The sequence below is a fragment of the Rhinoraja longicauda genome, chromosome 21 (assembly GCF_053455715.1).
Source record: "Rhinoraja longicauda isolate Sanriku21f chromosome 21, sRhiLon1.1, whole genome shotgun sequence".
Taxonomy (NCBI): Eukaryota; Metazoa; Chordata; class Chondrichthyes; order Rajiformes; family Arhynchobatidae; genus Rhinoraja; species Rhinoraja longicauda.
In genome coordinates, this window is record NC_135973.1 from 23,051,966 (window position 1) to 23,072,668 (window position 20,703).

Below are 20,703 nucleotides of genomic sequence, written 5' to 3' on the forward strand. Positions count from 1 at the left end.
GATGAGCGGGAATAGCCTCAAGGTCAAAGGGGGAAAGTTTCAAGGAGATGCACAGGGCAGGTTTTGTTTTACTCCGAAGTGGTGGGTGCCTGGAAGGTGCTGTCAGAGGTGGTGATGGAGGCAGATACAAGAGCAGTAATTAAGAGGCTTTTGGATAGGCACATGGATATGCAGGGAATTTTGGCATAGACATTGCCAGCCGAATATTGCCTGCTCCTGTGCCATACTATTCTATGTTCTTAATAAGGTCACAGTTTCCTCGAAATACTCTTCCAAGAAATGTTACATGAGAAGTGATATTATTCTGCAGAGGATTTTCATACAGAGGTCACGCTGGGGTCACAAGGGTGACTCAAGGAGGAAGTGAAAGCAAAACACAAAGGCATCAGGAGAGAACCATGGTTAACATTTGGAGTCGAGAACCTTACATCAAAACTGAGAAGAGCTCCAAGTGGAAAAGGTGGTGGAAAAAAAAAAGAGAAGGTGGGATTGGGAACGAAAGAACCAAAAGGAAATTCTGTGAGGAATTGAAAGGTCCAAGTGATGCCTGTGAGAGGGGTGGGGAAGGTTTACTAGGGTGTGAACATAATCCGAAATATCAGAACAGGAGAAAGAAAAAAATAATTGCTGGAAGTCTGAGATACAAGACAGGAATTATTAATTTAATGTTGAGTCCTTAGGGCTGTGTACTCTAGGGTCAGGTAAGGTTCTTCTGGTTCCTCTGGTCGACGTTTCAGGTCGATCAAATCCCGAACAAACAGACTCAAGAACAGTTTTTACCCCAGGGCCATACGAGAACTGAACACTACTTTCTGCAATAGGTCACACTGTTAAAACTTTTGTATTTAATATATTGGTATTTATTTGTTTTGCATTTATTGCATATATGTTTTTTACGCACCGTCAGGATTGCTATTTTTTAATTTCGTTGCACTTGTTGCAACGACAATAAATGAATATTATTATGAATATTATTATTATTCCAATTTACATTGACATTCGTTGGAACAGTGCAAGAGGACAAGAGCAATTAAGAAGACAGGCAACTGGAATTTTAGTCACCATTGTGCCATCTCCGTTCCTCTCCCCTCAGCAATTCTTCTCCAGCACTTTAGAACTTGTTCCATTTGCATCCAGTCTGATAAAAGGTCATTGTTAAATTATAAGAATAAATAGAGAACTATATTGTTAATTGCAAGTACCACACCAGTCACTGATGCGCTATATTTTGTATAAAGAAAGCACACTGAATCATTTGCTGACCACATGATCAGAACACTACGGAATAAACAAATTGTTGAGCCACAGATCTTGCTCTGGAAATTTAATTAACAAAACCATGCCCTGGTAAACAAATGAGGGCACCGTCACCCACCCAAAACATTTTCTCTGTTTTCTATCTCCCCCTCCGCAGACGCTGCCTGTCCCGCTGACCTTGTTCCGATTTCCAGCACCCGCTTTGAATCACAATACCGAACAGCGAGTCAAACTGTCCACGTAATGTTAAACAATCGAGCGGATGATGGTGCAGCGGTAGAATTGCTGCCTTACAGCGTCAGAGACCTGGGTTTGATCCTGATCCTGATGTTGTGTGTACGACATTTGTACGTTCTCCCCGAGACCGCCTGTGTTTTCTCCGGTTGCTCCAGTTTCCTCCTACATTCAAAAGACGTGTGCAGGTTTGTAGGTTAATTGGCTTCTGTAAAATGTCCATGGTGTGCAGGATAGAACCAGTTTTCAGGTGATTGCTGGTCGGCATGGACTCGGTGGGACGAAGGTCCTGTTTCCACCCTGTATTTCTAATCTAAAAGTCTTTACTCTGCTTTGTACATGGAAGAAAATTAAATTGCATAGCACCAGGCAGAGAAAATAAATGCATTATTCCAAGACAGATGGTTCAATAGTTACTTTATTGTCCCAAATTTAGATACAGTGAAATGCTTTGTTCTACATACAATCCAGTAAAATCATACTATACATAAGCACAATCCTACATCAGAGTGTAACGATTGTAGTGTAAAATAAATACTAGCTTTCTTCTGAGGCAGTACACAAAGTCACATGTTTCCAGCTCCATCTTGTACCTTTCAAGAATCAAGTTCTTAACAAACATAGAGTCTTATTTTCGCTTTAAAAGGTCCGTTGTCCTGGCGGCACACTGGGTCAGTGATGTAGTAGTTGGCCTGGCCTGGCAATGCAGTTGGTGTCTTTCACCCCTGCAGAAATCCGATCCGTGCCCTCCTCCGACTTCCATGGGACCTCCAGCGGGGTTTGATCTACACGATTCCCCGACGGCTGCACGGCCTCCAGTGGCCCCACTCCACCGCCACCTCAACTACCGCAAACGCGCCATCTACCTCCTCCCAGGGCCACCGCTCCGCGTCAAAGCACCGAGGTCGCCATTACTCTCTTCCCGTAGTTGACCTCAAAACTCATTGAGCGCTTCCAAAGTCGCGGGAGGTGAACTCAACGGGACCAAACTTCCCCTACTGCCATCTTCGTTAGTCATAGGAGCAGAATTAGGCCATCATGCCTACTCCACCATTCAATCATGGCTAATTTATCTTTCCCTCTCAACCCCATTCTCCTGCCTTCACCCCATGACCTCTGACACCCTTACTGATTAAGAATCTGCCAATCCCCACTTTAAAAATATCCAATGAAGGCCTCCACAGTCATCTGTGGCAATGAATTCCACAGATTGACTACCCTCTGACTCAAGAAATTCCTCATCTCCTTTCTAAAGGTTTGTCCTTTTATTCTGTGGCTGTGCGCTCTGCTCCTCGACTCTCCCTAGACTCTCCCGCGACTGCTCCTAGTGAAACTATCCTCTCCACATTCACTCTATCCAGGCCTTTCACTATTTGGTAAGTTACAATAAAGTTCCCCCCTCATCCTTCTAAACCCCGGCGAGTACAGACCTAGTGCCGTCACACGTTCATCATACACTAATCCAATCATCCCCGAGAACATTCTCGTAAACCTCTGGACCCTCTCCAAAGCCAGCACACCCTTCCGCAGATATGGGGCCCACAACTGCCCAGAAAACTCCAAATGTGGTCCGACCAGTGCCTTATAATACCTCAGCATTACATCCCTCTTCTTATACTCTCGTGTTAGTCCTTGCGAAATAAACGCTAACATTGCATTTACCCGAAATAAATGCTAACACTTATCACATGCCTGAAGAAGGGTCTCGACCCAAAACATCACCCATTCCTTCTCTCCAGCATTGGTGCCTGTCCCTGCTGAGTTACTCCAGTATTTTGTGTCTATCTTTGGTTTAAACCAGCATCTGCAGTTCCTTCCTAACACTGTTCATCTTGGTACAAGATTACCATCACATCGTTGTCCGTGGGATCTTGTTGGGTAGAATCACCTGTACGGTTCTCTATATAAGATCTACACTTTGTTGGCTGTGAAGTATTTTGGAACGACCAAAGGTCATTAAAGCTTCTTTGCAAATGTAAGGTCTTTCCTTTATTGTCTGCACTTTAGCACAGAGAGCAGATTGTGGTGCATTGCATTTTAAACAGCCTGCAAGCTAGCTTTCATCTAGTATATATGGTGAAGCCCCATCTATCTATCTATATATATATATATATATATATAGATATCTCACGAAAACTCTCATCTTCTTTGTTCCGCTGTTTGTTTGTGCTGTTTGTTTGGTCGTTTGTTTGCGTCCGATCATCTGGAAATACAGCCAAAATGGTACATGATAGCGTGACAATTTTAAGCCCACCTTACTCACCATTGTCCTGGGGTCTGCAGTGGCAAGTTTGGTTCAAATTGGTGTTATATTTTTAAAGTTATTGACATTTTAAAGTTTAAAATATCACTTTTCCATTAACTCTGGCTGTCAGCCGTGTTGGACGTCACAATGGGACCCGCCCGAGAGACCGGGGAGTGGTTGCCAATGAGGGGGGGCGAGGGCCCACGATGGCCGCCCGGGGCAGGACCCGCCAGAGTGACGGGAGTGGCGGCCAATGAGGAGGGTGGGGGTTGCTGAGCTGTCGAGATGAAACTTTCATAAATGGCCCTGCCCCTCCGGCGGGAGGACCAGCGCCCGTCCCGGCGTGCCCCGCGCCTGGCCTTCCTCTCGTCATGCAGCCTGGCGGCAGAGGGTCAAACAAGATGGCCGTGGCCGCCGTTCGCTGCCAAGCTCCCGCTGCAGGAGAGGTTTCTACCCAACGGCTCCGTGATCATTCTGGCTGACGCAATGCATGCCCGGGGCCAAGGTGAGTGACTCCCTCTCCTCTTTCCTGTCCCCCCTCACCCGCCCACGGCCCCGGGGGGACACTCCCCGGCTGCCAAAGGGTCCAAAGATCGTCAGTTGGGGGAGGGCTGCCCGCCCGGGGTGGGGGGGGGGGGGGGGGGTCAGTGGCTCCCTCTCCCCTTTCCTCTGCCTCGCCCGCCCCCGGTCCCGGGGGAGTTTTTAGGGAGGTTGAGGGGGGATGGAGTGGGTGAGGGGGCAAAAGGGGGGTTGAGGGGGATGGAGTGGGTGAGGGGGCAAAAGGGGGGTTGAGGGGGATGGAGTGGGTGAGTGGGGAGGGGAGGGTGCTACACCAATGCAGGAGAGCGTTGGGCCCAATGGGATCACCCTGTTCTAGTAATTACTAAAACCTCTATTTGTTAACTCCTGATGCTCAAATATAGAATGGCAATAGCAGCACAGCATCTGAGCGTCTTCCTGTGTTCCATCAGTTAAAAATATCAGTATTTGACCTTCTAGATTGCTTCACAAGAGTGGATGATTTTCACAGAATCAATCACCCTTTTCAAAAACTCATATTGCATGTCTCGAATCAGGCTCTTTTGATCCCTGCTTATCATGACTGACTCTTGGAACACAGAATGGTACAGTGCAGGAACAGGCCCTTCAGCCCACAATGTCTGTGCTGAACATGATGCCAAGACCTACTCATCTGCCTGCATGTAATCCATATCTCTCCAGTCTCTTTATATCCAACTACTACCCAAAAGTCTTTTAAATGCCACGATCGTATAAGCCTCAACCACGGCCTCACCTGATCCGAGATTCAAATCTACCCCATCGCGGGCATTGGACGTTGTCGATGGAACTGATGCGCTACAATGCTGAGAACTATAATCTGCAATCTGTACGTTCCCCTTTGCTATACTCGAGTTTGGTTTGATTGCAATTATATATAGTATTACAGTATCTGATATGTTTGGATATCATACAAAACAAAGCTTTTCACTGTTCCTCGGCACATTGATAATAATAAACATATATCCTTCATTCTGTATCTTCCCCTTTGCTCTGCAGATTGGATGAATTTGGCTTGATTGCATGTACGTATATTATTATAGGACCTGATTTGTTTGGTTATCGTACAGAACAAAGCTTTTCACTGTGCGTCGGTACATTGACAATGATAAACCTATACTCTGCACAGTGTACCTTTCCCTTTGTCTACCTATTGTACTTGAGTTTGGCTTGATTGTATTTATGTATAGTATTATCTGATTTGTTTAGATAATCACACAAAACAAAGCTTTTCGCTGTACCTCGTACATTGACAATATTAAATATAAATCAACTTGGTTAGAGGGAATGTGGGTCTGGATTCACCCAGTTAATAACTTAGCCATGTAGGGCTACAGATCATATTTCATAGCACCAGAGAAAAATGCCCATTTTTGACCCACAGTGTCACAGACCACACGATGAAAATGGTCACACAAGAATATCTCACCCTCCACTTTCCCACATACCTAACGTGTCCTTCCATGTAGTAAGATCAAGAAGCAATATTTACAGAAGATAAAGTCACCTTTTCTTTCAATCAAACTGTTTTATCTGAAAGAAAAACAGACATGCTTGCCTCATTTGTAGGAAGGAACTGCAGATGCTGGTTTAAACTGATGACGCACAAAAAGCTGGAGTAACTCAGTGGGCCAGGCAGCATCGCTGGCTGATGAAACATCACCCATTCCTTCTCTCCAGAGATGCTGCCTGTCCCGTTGAGGTACTCCAGCTTTTCATGTTTGCCTCATCATGTCCAACAAACAAGAACCAATCTCTACCTCTCCCTCCATCCCACCTGAAGCAATGACACGCAATATTTTCCCTGCCTCACCGCACCAGTTCATAAGTTCAAGGAGCCGAATTAGACCATTCGAGCCATCGTCTACTCTGCCATTCAATCATGGCTGATCTACCTTTCCCTCTCAACCCCATTTTCCTCCCTTCTCCCCTTAACCCCCGACACCCTCACTAATCAAGAATCTGTCAATTTCTGCCTTAAAAATATCCATTGACTTGGTCACCACAGCCAGGTGTGGCAATGAATTCCATAGATTCACTACCCTCTGACTAAAGAAATTCCTCATCTCTTTTCTAAACGTGCATCCTTTTATTCTGAGGCTATGGCCTCTGGTCCTAGACTCTATCACTAGTGGAAACATCCTTTCCACATTCACTCTATCCAGGCCTTTCACTATTCGGTAAGCACAGACCATAGAGCGTCAATTAAGCACTGGCAGTCACTGGTCAACCTACACATATTCCACTTTATCATTTTTATATGTCATTCTGAGGATATGTAAGTGGCTGTGAAGGGAAGGGGGAGGGGGAGGGGGAGGAAATGAAGGTCACTATCAATATTCCTCTTGAGTCTGTAGACCTATATAAACCGAAGCTGAAGTCAAGTTAGCATTGCAATTTATCTTGTCTTGTCATTTTGCTGAGCACTTTCAGCCTTGGTTACACTCTCCGTTAATGATCCTTGGCCCTATGATTTGGTTTCACGGCAGTAACTGGAGTTTTATACCAGTGAGATCAGGGGGAATGAGCAGTTTAAGATGTCAATGTCAAAACCAGAAATGCGGATCACTCCTCGTTTTTCAAACAGTGAACAATTGGAACTTTAAACACCTCATTGAGCAGCGCAATATATTTCTTTTCCGGTTATTGACTTGTCAGACTTTGTGAGATTCACACAAGGGAATGCAGCAAAGCTGACCTTTCTAGAAGCCCTGGATGTACAAGCTCATGAAGCTCAACAAACCAATTTGCGCTTGTAGCTCATTCATGGTCACCCTGTACAAAATCCCTGGCCTGGGAGAATCAACTGGCTCATTACCTGCAACCCAGTGGATCTTTGTTTCTCGGCTAAATGGAGGATCAAGTAATCATGTTCATAAGTTAGTAGAGCAGAATTAGTCCATTCGACCCATCGCCTACTCCCCCATTCAATCATGGCTGATCCATCTTTTCCTCACAAACCCATTTAGTTTAGAGATACTAAATGGGTTTTGTGAGGAAAAGATAGATCAGCCATTCTCCTGCCTTCTCCTCATAACACCAGGCACCCGTACAAATCAAGACACTGTCGATCTCAGCCTTAAAAATATCTAGTGACTTGGCCTCTACAGCCATCTGGGGCAATGAATTCCACTAATTCACAAAGTTTTTTGCCCAGAGTAGGGACACTGAGAACCAGAGGATGTAAGTTTAAGGTGAGGGGGGGAAAAGATTTAATAGGAACCTGAGGGGTAACTTTTTTTTACACAAAGGGTGGTGGGTGTATGGAGCGAGCTTCCAGAGGAGGTTGTTGAGGCAGGTACTATTGCAACATTTAAGAAACATTTAGACAGATACATGTACAGGACAGGTAGAGAGGGTTATGAGCCAAACGCAGGCAGGTGGGAATAGTGTAGATGGGGAATGTTGGGTGACGTGGGCAATTTGGGCCAAAAGGCCTGTTTCCACGTTGTAATACTCTGAGTGTTCGGATGACCCTGCTTTAAGTGGAAACTATCCTTCTGACGTCTCTTTAAGATTTGTCAGAGTCTCCGAGCGACAAACAAAGGTTATTCCAGGATGTGGCCAGGATTTGAGGAGCTGAGCGATAGGGAGAGGCTGGGCATGATGGAATGCTATTCCTAGGAGCGCAGGAGGGTGAGGGGATGAATAAATGTGCATAAGATCATGAGGGGAATAGATAGGGTAAATGCACAGTCTTATTCCCAGCCATGATCACATTGAATGGGGGTGCTGGCTCGAAGGACCAAATGGCCTCCTCCTGCACCTATTGTCTAGTAGGGAAATCAAGAAGTAAAGGTTGTAGGTTTAAGTTGAGAGGGGAAAGTTTTAATAGGAAAATGAGGGGCAGCTTTTTCACACAGAGGGTGGCGAGTACATGGAATGAGCTTCCAGATGAGGCAGTTGTTATAACAACATTTAAAAGACATTTGGACAGGTACATGGATAGGAAAACTTTAGAGGGATATGGGCCAAAAGCAGGCAGGTGGGGCAGCTGTAGATGGGGTATCTTGCGGACTGTAACCACAATTCAGTATGCTTTAAGGTAGTAATGGGAAATGATAAGATTGAACCTAAGAGTTCAGGTCTTAAATTGGGAGCAGATCTGGCTACCATAGTATAGGACAGGAGCTGGAGAAAGTAGATAGTCACAAAAATGGTGGAGTAACTCAGCGGGCTAGGAAGCATCTCTGGAGAAAAGGAATAGGTGGCGTTTTAGGACGATACCCTTTTTCAGACTGAATACGGGGTTTTGACCTGAAACGTCACCTATTCCTTTTTTTCCAGAGATGCTGCCTGACCCGCTGAGTTACTCCAGCATTTTGTGTCTACAGTATCTTTTGTGTACACCAGCATTTGCAGTTCCTTCTTACGCACCTGGAAGCAAGTGCAGACTGGGAGCAAGTGCTAGAGTGAAAAACAACGTCAGGTAAGTGGGAGGTATTTGAAAGGGAAAAACGTAGGGCCATTTTAAGGTTTCAGAATCACTATCCAAAAATTTGAGACGTAGAATAAAATTTGCTCTCACAGAATTTATGTGGAAAAATAGTAAATAGATAAACAGATGATTTATTCATTTCCCCAATGGGTCTCTTGATGCAAGCACAGACAATGCAGCTTTGTGTAACGGAAATTATGATATGTGTCATTCTCGAGGAAGACAGCCGAGAATATGGGGGTCATCTATGATAAGAGCTCGGAGTCTAGATGCAGGAAAAATGTTCCCAATGTTGGGGGAGTCCAGAACCAGGGGACACAGTCTACGAATAAAGGGGAGGCCATTTAAAACTGAGGTGAGAAGAGACTTTTTCACCCAGAGAGTTGTGAATTTGTGGAATTCTCTGCCACAGAAGGCATTGGAGGCAAATTCACTGGATGAATTTTAAAAAGAGGTAGATAGAGCTCTAGGCGCTAATGGAATCAAGGGATATGGGGAGAAGGCAGGCACACGTTACTGATTGTAGATGATCTGCCATGTTCACAATGAATGGCGGTGCTGGCTCGAAGGACCAAATGGCCTCCTCCTGCACCTATTTTCTATGTTTACAGGTGAGATCTTAAGAAATCACATAGTAAGCAAAAAAGGGAATCTGAAATGTTCCAGCTTAACAAAATTAAAGAGAACTCAAACATTTTAGATGTATATTAGGAGTAAGAGGAAAAAGAAACTAAGTACTGGAGGGAATGGACAGGCACCTTTTCAGATCAGGACCTTTTCTTCAGTCTGAAGTCCTGGTCCAAATGTTGGCTGTTCATTCTCTCCACAGGTGCTGTCTGATCAACCGGTTTTTGCTCAAGATTCTGGCATTTGCAGTTTCTTGTGTTTCCTTTGAGGGTATCGGATAGCTTGAGAATGAGTAAGTCTCCTCAGGGACTTTAAAAAAGGGGCCACGGGATGTGTGATGCCCTAATTGAATACCGCATCAATATTCATCAAGGAGAAGGATGGGGAGGATGGAACATTAGCGGAAATGGACGCTGATACTCACAAATATAAATGCATCAGCAAAGGGAAGTGTTAAATATATCAACGTAAATAAAAAGGGCAAATACCCGGATCCTGGAGAAATTTATCCCAGTGTTTTAGGAAGCGAAGAGATGGCTGGGGCTCTGATGGGGATTTCTGCATAATCTTTAGCCGCAGTAGTGTAATTAATGTTAACCCTGACCCATAATCAAGATGGGCTGTAGGGAAGATGGGATTACCTTATGTGTAGGAAGGAACTGCAGATGCTGGTTTGAACCGAAGATAGACACCAAATGCTGGAGTAACACAGTGGGTCAGGCAGCTTTTCTGGAGAAAAGAAATAGGTAACATTTGGGTTGGAACCCTTCTTTAGATCAGACCCGAAATATCACATATTCCTTTCCTCCAGAGATGCTACCTCACCGGCTGAGTTACTCCAGCATTTTCTGCTTACCAGTGGAGAAGATGCAGGGCCTTGGTGAGACCGCACCTGGAGTATTGTGTACAGTTTTGGTCTCCTAATCTGAGGAAAGACATTCTAGCCTTAGAGGGAGTACAGAGAAGGTTCACCAGATTGATCCCTGTGATGGCAGGACTACTGAATGGGATGAATGGCCTCCTCTGTGTCATAAGCATCCACATGTAATTCAAGGTCATTGTTTTCTCAGCCAGTCTTAGGGCAGGTGCATGGATATCTTAGGTAATAAATATCTTATCTGTAGGGCAACATGGTGACACAGCTGTAGAGTTGCTGCCATACAGCGCCAGAGACCCGGGTTCAATCCTGTCTGTACGGAGTTTGTACATTCTCCCTGTGACCATGTGGGTTTTCCCCGGGTGCTCCGGTTTCCTCCCAAACTCCAAAGACGTATAGGTTTGTATGTTAATTGGCTTCAGTAAATTGTAAATTATCCCTAGTGTGCTAGTGTGCGGGGATCACTGGTTGGCGTGGACTCAGTGGGCTGAAGGGCCTATTTCTGGGTTGCATCTCAAAGCTAAATTAAACTAAAATAAAGAGAAATTTATTTAGTGAAACATGGATCTTTGCCATTTTCTGCTCCAATACGTGATGGATGCCTAGCTGCTGAGCATTATCAAAGATGGGATCAATAGATGTATACACCCTCAGAAGAATTGAGGATCAGGCAGGGAGAGGAGGGATGTGGATCATGTGCAGTCAGATGAGATTAGTTTATCTTGACATCATGTTCTGCATGGACATTGTGGTTTGAAGAGCCGGTCCCTGCGCTGTACTGTTTTATGTTCTATGTTCCATGCAGTTTCTTGTGTCTCCATACTAACGCAGCTCGGTTGTTGTCTTTCAAATGCAATGTAAACTATGACTCTGGCTGTGCTTTCATTGATGTCAAAAGCCAATGGTTTCGACCCGAAACATCACCTCTTCCTTTTCTCCAGAGATGCTGCCTGACCCGTTGATTTACTCCAGCATTTTGTGTCTATCTTCGGTGTAAACCAGCACCTGCAGTTCCTTCCTACACTTTTGGACTGGAAAATGGATATGCGGGGAAACTGAATGATATGGGTTATGTACAGGTAGAGGAGATTAATCTAGCTTGGCATCATGTTCTGCTCATATGGGCTGAAGCACCTGATTCTGTGCTGTTGTTCCCTGTTTAATATGAACGGGACACAGGCATCAGCCATGATCTCATTCAATGGTGATTGTGCCTGGGGAATGTATATGGCCTACTCTTACTCCTCACGTTTAATAGATCATTCTGTATCACTGTCATAAAGATTCTCCTGTAGCAGGCACAACTGCAGGGAAATCCAATATAACATATTAATTATACTCACAACACAGGAAATTGATTATTGGAATTTTAAAATCGCGATAAATCAGGTTCAGTGTGGGTTTCAAATTGACGTTTTCAGAAACAAATAAATGTCCCTTGAACGTTTGCAACACATTACAATCATTCTCGAATTTGCCGTATGGCATTTTGATGAAAACAAGCGTAATCCCTGTTGAATTTCAATGTGGGAAAGCACTCGAAATTCGATGAAAGACGTATTACTGTGGCTCCGCCTACAGACCGCACCTCCCCATCCAACCCCCCCCCCCCCCCCCCTCCTCCCAAAAATAAAGAAATCACTTTTATTTTACCTCCACTTTTAAGTACTGACGTCGCTGCACTGTCCCTGACAGCTCTATACTGTTCTCGCTTTGGACAGGGGTCGGGCAAAAACGACCCTCAGCCCATCCCCTCCAAATGAAACAAAAATCTGCTGCACGTTTACAGAACGTTGGGGTTATTTCCAGAAACTCCCATTCATTCTGTGTTGCAAAACGGAAGCTTTCTTTTTTAATCAAATAGATTCTGCCATTTAACAACAGCCAGGTTACAACACACATCACAATACACACAGTTGCTTTCAACGTCCTCTAACCCAGCACCTGTGATGTGGATCACGCCCGTTGCTCTCCCCAATACAGTAATTGCAAATCTTTACAGCATCCCCCCCCCCCCCCCCTTGGCTCATCTGAACACACAATCTCTTGCAACAGATCACGAAGGTCTGCCCCAGGAATTGTCGAGAGTGACATTAGCTCATGCAAAGCGCTGACGTTATCTCATGCAAGAACACACGCCCGTGGTGAAAATGTCAACGCGACCCCTCCTCCTCCTCCTCCTCCTCCTCCCTGCACACAGGTGGAGATTCTCTCCCTCCTTGCAATGCCACCGGTATCCCCACACACTTACCCGCCGCTCCACAATCCGCACACGTCTGGTTGCACGGGATCGCCTGGAAGTCCTGCAAAACCCTTCTGTTCCTCTCGACCGCCATGCTACCAAAATATAGCTGGGAAGGGACCCGGTCTCCTGTCTCTCGCTGTCAAGATAAGGCGAGCTCTGGCTTTCCTATTTTTAAGTGAAATTCACAATCAGGGATTTTCCAAAAACAAAAATAAAGAAACCCTACCCCGCCTAAGATTGCATCATCTGCCACTTCTCTGTTTATTCTCCTTTGCACGGACAGATGAAAGGGCAGGATGGTGAGGGGACTGTTGCCGCACTGCAAACTTGCTCTCTCCTTCCAAATTGCAACTTGTTCCGCATTCTTACGCCGGTGAGGAAAGTAGGCGTAACCTTCCCTCGCCAGAGATACACCCACAAACGCTCCAACCCGCCCTCTGGCGGTATCACCACCCGCATCCCCAACCATTGGCTTGAGATGAAGTAACGTTTCTACAATCCTTTGTGTGCTCTCAATCCTGTATTCGATCTCTTACTCACAAGCCCCTTGGTTGGGAGTATTTCGCTTTGGCAGCTTACAAACACAGTGGTATGAATGTTGATTCAATTCAATGATACTTTATTATCATTGTGGGTAGACAATAGACAATAGGTGCAAGAGGAGGCCATTCGGCCCTTCAAGCCAGCACCGCCATTCAATGTGATCATGGCTGATCATTCTCAATCAGTACCCTGTTCCTGCCTTCTCCCCATACCCCCTGACTCCGCTATCCTTAAGAGCTCTATCCAGCTCTCTCTTGAATGCATTCAGAGAATTGGCCTCCACTGCCTTCTGAGGCAGAGAATTCCACAGATTCACAACTCTCTGACTGAAAAGGTTTTTCCTCATCTCAGTTCTAAATGGCCTACCCCTTATTCTTCAACTGTGGCCCCTTGTTCTGGACTCCCCCAACATTGGGAACATGTTTCCTGCCTCTAACGTGTCCAACCCCTTAATAATCTTATACGTTTCGATAAGATCTCCTCTCATCCTTCTAAATTCCAGTGTATACAAGCCTAGTCGCTCCAGTCTTTCAACATATGATAGTCCCGCCATTCCGGGAATTAACCTAGTAAACCTACGCTGCACGTCCTCAATAGCAAGAATATCCTTCCTCAAATTTGGAGACCAAATCAAGCCCCTTGGTTGGGAGTATTTCGCTTGGGCAGCTTACAAACACAGTGGTATGAATGTTGATTCAATTCAATGATACTTTATTATCATTGTGGGTACAATAAAATGCTTTGTCTTGCATACAACCTGGTAAAACCATCCATAAAGCAGACCTCACCTAGGCAGTACACGAGAGTCACCACGTTTCTGGCACCGACAAAGTCACGAAAGGTTAATCGCACAGTTTTATCTTCTGCTCGCAGTGGTGAACCAGGCCTGCCGTCGACGTGACAGCAGGCGGCCCCACGCTGGGTCCCCCCTTCCATCTTGGCGGCTCCTCTGCCTGGCCCCCTTCGGTCTTGGTGGATCCCACTAGGTACATCTCGGCGGCATGGGTTCATCTGCGCTCTCGACGCTCCACCTCGTTCTCAATGGGGATTTCTCTAATTTCAAGTAACCCCTGCATTCCCACCCTCGCATCCCACTAGTTCCACTGTTCACATCTCTGTATCCCTTTGTTATCACCTCTTCCCCAGCCGACAATGGGCCATAATGGGCTCCACACTTCCTTAGCCAACTGTTGCTGGTCCTGATTTCCAGTACTCCACCTCTGTTTACTTTCATTCTGAAGAAAGGTTCAGAAGAAACGTCACCTGTTCTTTTACTCAAGAGATGCTGCCTGACCTGCTTAGTTACTCCAGCATTTTGTGTTTACCCTTGGCCGGCCAGATTGTAATGTAACGGACCGCAGGTAGACCCAAATGCAGCACACGGAACCAAGGAAGTAGTTTTAGAATGAGCTTTATTTCTACCTGCTCATGGACAGAAGACTGAGGCGTTCACCAGGGCTACGACGAGGCATGAAGGTCGGGAGCAGGCAGGGTCGGCAACGGGAAATCAGTCCAAGAGAGAATGCTGGAGAGTCTTGCATGAGGGCTAAGAACAATCTGGCAAAGAGTGTGTGTGCAGGAAGGGTTTATATGCTGGCTTGATTGGTGATCTGGAGCAGGTGAGTGAACAGGTGAGGGGAGTTGGCTTAGCATGGTGGGTGTGGCTGGCAGGTCAGTGAACAGGACAGACTGTGACAAATAGATGTTTTGGACATTAAGAGAATCAAGTGATATGGGATTAGTGCGCGCAATTGTTGGTGAGGTAAAAGATATGAGCCATGATTGTGCACCCATGATTCTGGCCTAGCTGTAGAGCTGCTGTCTCACAATGCCAGAGACCCAGGTTCGATCCTGACCTTGGGTGTTGTCTATGTGGAGTTTGCGCGTTCTCCCGTGTGGATTTCCTCCCATATCTCCAAAAAGAGGTGCACTCAATTATACAAAGACTTGGAGAGACTACATTTAAGGGACTGTATGAAGTTTTGATGTCCTACATAATAAAGGATGTACTGGGCATAAAGGCAGTGCAATAGAGATTCAATGCCAGACTGATCTCTTGGATGGTGAGATCTTACGAGGAGAAAGAATGGTCAAGTTTTGCTTCTTGCGAATGAAAGGTGTGTTCTGTTAAGGTGGTTCAAGCACCCGGTGCGTTTAACTTGTTATTTACCAGTTCTGCTTTTGAGATGAACTGAGGTAAACTGGAAATGAGAAGCAGCACGAGAAAGATGTAATTTACAATTACTGCAGTTCACCACTTGTTGATTGCCAGAATGCACCTTATAATTCTTCCACAGAACACATCGAGTTACTGTAATGGCAATGAGTAGTGTGTGAGATGGGATTTCAATGTCATGATGCATTCTGTGTCCAACCTGATTCTGGAACTGAGCATCACCATGGTGACATTTCTGGAAGGGATTTGGATGGGGTTTGATTGATAACCACCTTAATAGCTTGAGGTGTAACACAAACAGTCAGAGAAGCAGATGAATTTTCCCATTGTAAATGAAACAAATATGTTGAAAAACTACTGAGTAACAGAACATAGAACAGTGCAGCACAAGGACAGGCTCTTCTTCCCACAACGCCTGTGTTGAACATGATGCCAAGCCCATCACTTATTTCCTTGCACTTAACCCAGAACTCTCCATTCCCTGCATATCTATGTGCCTATCCAAAAGTCTTTTAAATGCCACTAATGTACCTACTTCAACCACCATCCCCGGCAGCGTGTTCCAGGCACCCACCACCTTCTGTGTAAAAACCTTGCCCCGCACATCTTTAAACTTTGCCCCTTCTCACCTTGGAGAGGGTACTGGAGCAGATTTGAAGCAGTTTCATAAGAAGCACTGCAGCTGGCTTTTCCAGGGCAAATAGTAATGGGCATGATTCTGAAAGGTAAACAACAACAAAAAAAATCAAATCTCCCCTCAGGCTCCTTTGTTCTATAGGGAGGCACCTCAATCCAGAGGGACTTGCCTTGAAGCTAAACTGACGATAACCGTTAAGATTTGTGCCAACTGGAAATGGCATTGTTAGTGTGGATGGTCCAAATCTATTTTTGCCTAACTCTTATGAAAGGACGCAAGGCAACATTTTTTTACCCTGAAGGTGGTGAGTGTCTGGAATGTGCTGGTGGAGATGCTGGTGGAGACAGATATGATAGTGGTGTTTAAGAGGCTTTTAGATAGGCACATGGATATGGATCACATGCAGGCAGAGGAGATTGGTTTATCTTGGCAGCATTTTCGGCATAGACATTATGGGTCAAAGGGACTATTCCTGTGTTGCACTATTCTATTTTCATCGGACCTGGTGACATCCCCATGTTTCCTCTGCACCCATAGTCAATGCTACCTCATCATTCCTGCAGTGTCTTAACAGGTGTTTTATACAGTTCTAAAATAACCTCCCCACTCCGGTATTAAATGCCTCAGTCTCCCAGCACAGCGGGATGTCCTTAGGGGAATGTTACCAACTGATGCACTGAAACTTAGTGCAACCAACATGAAGGCTCGGTGGGGGAGGACAAGTCTCAGGTCCTTGAGGGGCTGAATCTCATGGGGAGACCCTTCAAACAAAAGAAGGAACATCACCAAATAAGTGGCCAAATGAGTTGCAGGGGTTCTGGTTAAAGACATGTGCTAGCAATGCTGAGTAATGGCAGGAGCATAGAGGCGCAGCAGAATAGTTGCTACTTTACAGCGCCAGAGACCGGGGTTTGATCCTGACTATGGGTGCTGTCTGTACGGAGTTTGTACGTTCTCCCTGTGATCACGTGCGTTTCCTCCAGATGCTCCGGTTTCCTCCTAAATTCCAAACACGTGCAGGCTTGTAGATTAATTGGCTTCTATAAATTGTCCCTAGGGTGTAGGATAGAACTAGTGTATGGGTAATTGATGGTCAGCATGGACTCGGTGGGCCGTAGGGCCTGTTTCCATGCTGCATATCTAAGACTAAGCTAGCAATATTGAAAATATAAACACAAAGAATGTATGAAGTGTTTTTAAACGTTTTTTGTATTTAATTTATTAATTCCTGTTCTCTCTTTAGGAGCTCTAGTTTTTGGTTCACTTGACAGTGGAAATGTCAAATCCTTTTATTATCCTTATACACTGTATTTGGGCTTTTAGCCCCACACCCTTTGTTGAGCATCAGGTCAAAAAGCAGACACCATGCGCCCCCTTCTGGTTAACACAAATATTCTGCCAAAGATAGACAGAAAGTGCCAGAGTAATTCAACTGGTTGGGCAGCATCACTGGAGAAAAAGGATGGGTGACGTTTCAGGTCAAGGCGCCTGAAGAGGGGTCCCGACCAGAAATCTCACGCATCCTTTTTCTTCAGAGATGCTGCATGACCTGCTGAGTTACTTCAGCATTTTGAGTACAAACCAATATCTGCAGTTCCTTGTTTCTACAAATATTCTGCCAGTGGCTGAAAGACCGCAAGAGGCCTGTGGTGTTAAGAATTTCAAGTCTGCCACTTCATTCTGTTAAATGCACCATCTATTTTATCCTCTATTTTTGTGACGTTTGAGGTCATTATTTAGAGATGAACTAATCATTAGCTTTGCCTAAATCCTACAGATTACTTCCAGATTTACTTAACCTCTTAAATTTAATTCTTCAGCTGCCATGGTGGGATTTGGCCTCCAGGTCAGTCATCCAGATCTCTAATCTCCTATTTTGACTAGCATGTGCCAGCGTCCATTAATAAAGTAGTTCTGAACAAATACTGGGCAAAAAAAGGGCAAGATGTTAATCATGCAAAAGTAGCAAGTTTAGCTTAGTTTAGTTTAGAGATACAGCGTGGAAACAGGCTCTTCAGCCCACCGAGTTACCAGCGATCCCTGCACACTAACACTATTCTACACACACTAGAGACAAATTTCAATTTTACCAAGCCAATTGGCCTACAAACCTATATGTCTTTGGAGTGTGGGGGGAAACCGGGGCTCCCGGAGAAAACCCGCGCAAGTTACGGGGAGATTGTACAAACTCTGTACAGCACCCATAGTCAGGATCGAACCTGGGTCTCTGGTGCTGTAATGCAGCAACTCTACCACTGCGCCACCATGCCACCCCATAGGTACCAGTGGAACAAATGCAGCATTCAGGAAAACACTAACACAAGAGGGACAATTTTCGAAACTGAAATTGATAAGGATGGCAAATGATATGCTTGCCCTTCTTGGCCAGGACATTGAGTACAAGAGACCAGACATCATGAAGCAGCTTGAAAGGACTTTTGTTAGGCCATATTTGGAGTATTGCATGCAATTCTGGTCACCCCATTACAGGAAGGATATGGAAGCTATGGGGAGGGGGAGTACAACGAGATCTGGGTGTCCTAGTGCATCAGTCAATGAAAGGAAGCATGCAGGTACAGCAGGCAGTGAAGAAAGCCAATGGAATGTTGGCCTTCGTAACAAGAGGAGTTGAGTATAGGAGCAAAGAGGTCCTTCTACAGTTGTACCGGGCCCTGGTGAGACCGCACCTGGAGTACTGTGTGCAGTTTTGGTCTCCAAATTTGAGGAAGGATATTCTTGCTATGGAGGGCGTGCAGCGTAGGTTCACTAGGTTAATTCCCGGAATGGCGGGACTGTCGTATGTTGAAAGGCTGGAGCGATTGGGCTTGTATACACTGGAATTTAGAAGGATGCGGGGGGATCTTATTGAAACATATAAGATAATTAGGGGATTGGACACATTAGAGGCAGATAACATGTTCCCAATGTTGGGGGAGTCCAGAACAAGGGGCCACAGTTTAAGAATAAGGGGTAGGCCATTTAGAACGGAGATGAGGAAGAACTTTTTCAGTCAGAAGGTGGTGAAGGTGTGGAATTCTCTGCCTCAGAAGGCAGTGGAGGCCAGTTCGTTGGATGCTTTCAAGAGAGAGCTGGATAGAGCTCTTAAGGATAGCGGAGTGAGGGGGTATGGGGAGAAGGCAGGAACGGGGTACTGATTGAGAGTGATCAGCCATGATCGCATTGAATGGCGGTGCTGGCTCGAAGGGCTGAATGGCCTACTCCTGCACCTATTGTCTATTGTCTATTGTCTATTGAAAGTGCAGGGAAGGTTTACCAAAGTGATGCCTGGATTAGAGAGTATTAGCTATGAGAAGAGGTTGGACAGACTTGGATTGTTTTCTCTGGAATGCCAGAGGTGGAGGGATTTCCTGATAGAAGTATATACAAGTATGAGAGGCATAAATAGGGAGGACAGTTAGAACCCTTTTCCTACAGTTAGAACCTATTTCCCAGGTGGAAATATCAAAGATTAATTGGCAGAGCTTTCGAGTGAGAGGGGCAAAGTTTAGAGGAGATAGGCAGGACAAGTTTTTAACACAGAGGATGGTGGGGGGCCTGGGATGCACTGCCAAGTGTGGTGGTGGAGGCAGATACAATAGTGGCATTTAAAAGGCTTTTAGATAGGCACGTGGATATGCAAGGATTGGAGGCATATGGATCATGCGCAGGCTGATGAGAGTAATTCATGGAAACAGGGAACTACAGATGCTGGATTATACCAAAGATAAATACAAAGTACAAGAGTTACTTAGCAGGTCAGGCAGCATCTTTGGAGAAAAAGGATGGATGACATTTCAGGTCGGGACCCTTCTTCAGGCTGCAGAAGTAATTTATTTTGGCATCATATTTGTCACTGACATTGAGGGCCAAAGAGCCTGTTCCTGAGCTGCACTGTTCTATGTTCAATCTTTTTTTTCTGCGTTAGAATCTACTCTCCAAGCACATGCACAGGGGTCAATGAAACAGTGAAAGGGATAGCTGGCAAAGGTTCCTGAGATAAACAGCAGTACTTTATCACAACCAAAGGGGGAAACAGAGAGCTCAGTTCAGAGTAGCTGATCATGTTGCTCAGTGAAAAACACCAAAGAAATATGTTAACAAACCCTGTCATTGTTTGACCACAGTTGCAGGAAAAAGAACTAGTTTATTTTCACTTCCCACATTTCGTAGTTCTGCATAAAATTCACAGACCTTACGAGAATGACTTGCATTTACATTGCAACTCAGAGTAACACTTCCCAAGAGTCTCTGCAAAAAAAGAACAGACACTTAGCCACATATAAAATGGGATTAGATAAATGGGTGCTGGAGGCTATTCAGCCCATTGAATCTATGCCAAATCACGGAACCACCCCAGTTACATTAACTGTAACTTGTTCTCTTCATATTTCCTTCCCATCAACAGGGTGGCATTGCTGGTATGCAGTAAACCAGGTTAGAGGAGGTGCAGGTGAACCTCTCTCTCACTTGGAAGGACTGTTCAGGTCACTGATTTGTATAAAGCATTTCAAACTCATGGCTTCCGCTGCCTCGCGGGGGGGGGGGGGGGGGGGGGACAATGAGGTTCCTCAGAACTGTCATCACTTGTTGCGTGTACACAGCAAGATGAGAAAATAAGAAATAGCTCAACGACTTGGACCAAGATCGGACTTTTCAGAGACTAGGAAGTTGCAAGCTGGCAGGACACGTGGCGACTTTCTGCGTGGTGTTCCAGAAGAGGATATATTGCACGCATCTACAGTATTGTTTCACTGGATAGCATGCAGAACAAGATTTTCACTGTGTAGGATGGAACTGCAGATATTGGTTTATACCAAAGATGGGCACAAATTGTTGGAGTAACTCAGCGGGCCAGGCAGCATCTCT

General features: G+C 45.3%; 1 protein-coding gene across 1 annotated transcript in view; it reads right to left on the reverse strand.

The window, feature by feature from the left end:
• Positions 1 to 12,869, reverse strand: part of LOC144604056 (arf-GAP with dual PH domain-containing protein 1) — a 113,890-nt gene extending 101,021 nt beyond the window's left edge. Inside the window, exon 1 of the mRNA XM_078418107.1 lies at positions 12,488 to 12,869. Coding sequence (XP_078274233.1) covers positions 12,488 to 12,572 — 85 coding nt within the window. The 5' untranslated portion in view covers positions 12,573 to 12,869. The remainder of the gene's footprint in view (positions 1 to 12,487) is intronic.
• Between the last annotated feature and the right edge of the window lie 7,834 nt (positions 12,870 to 20,703).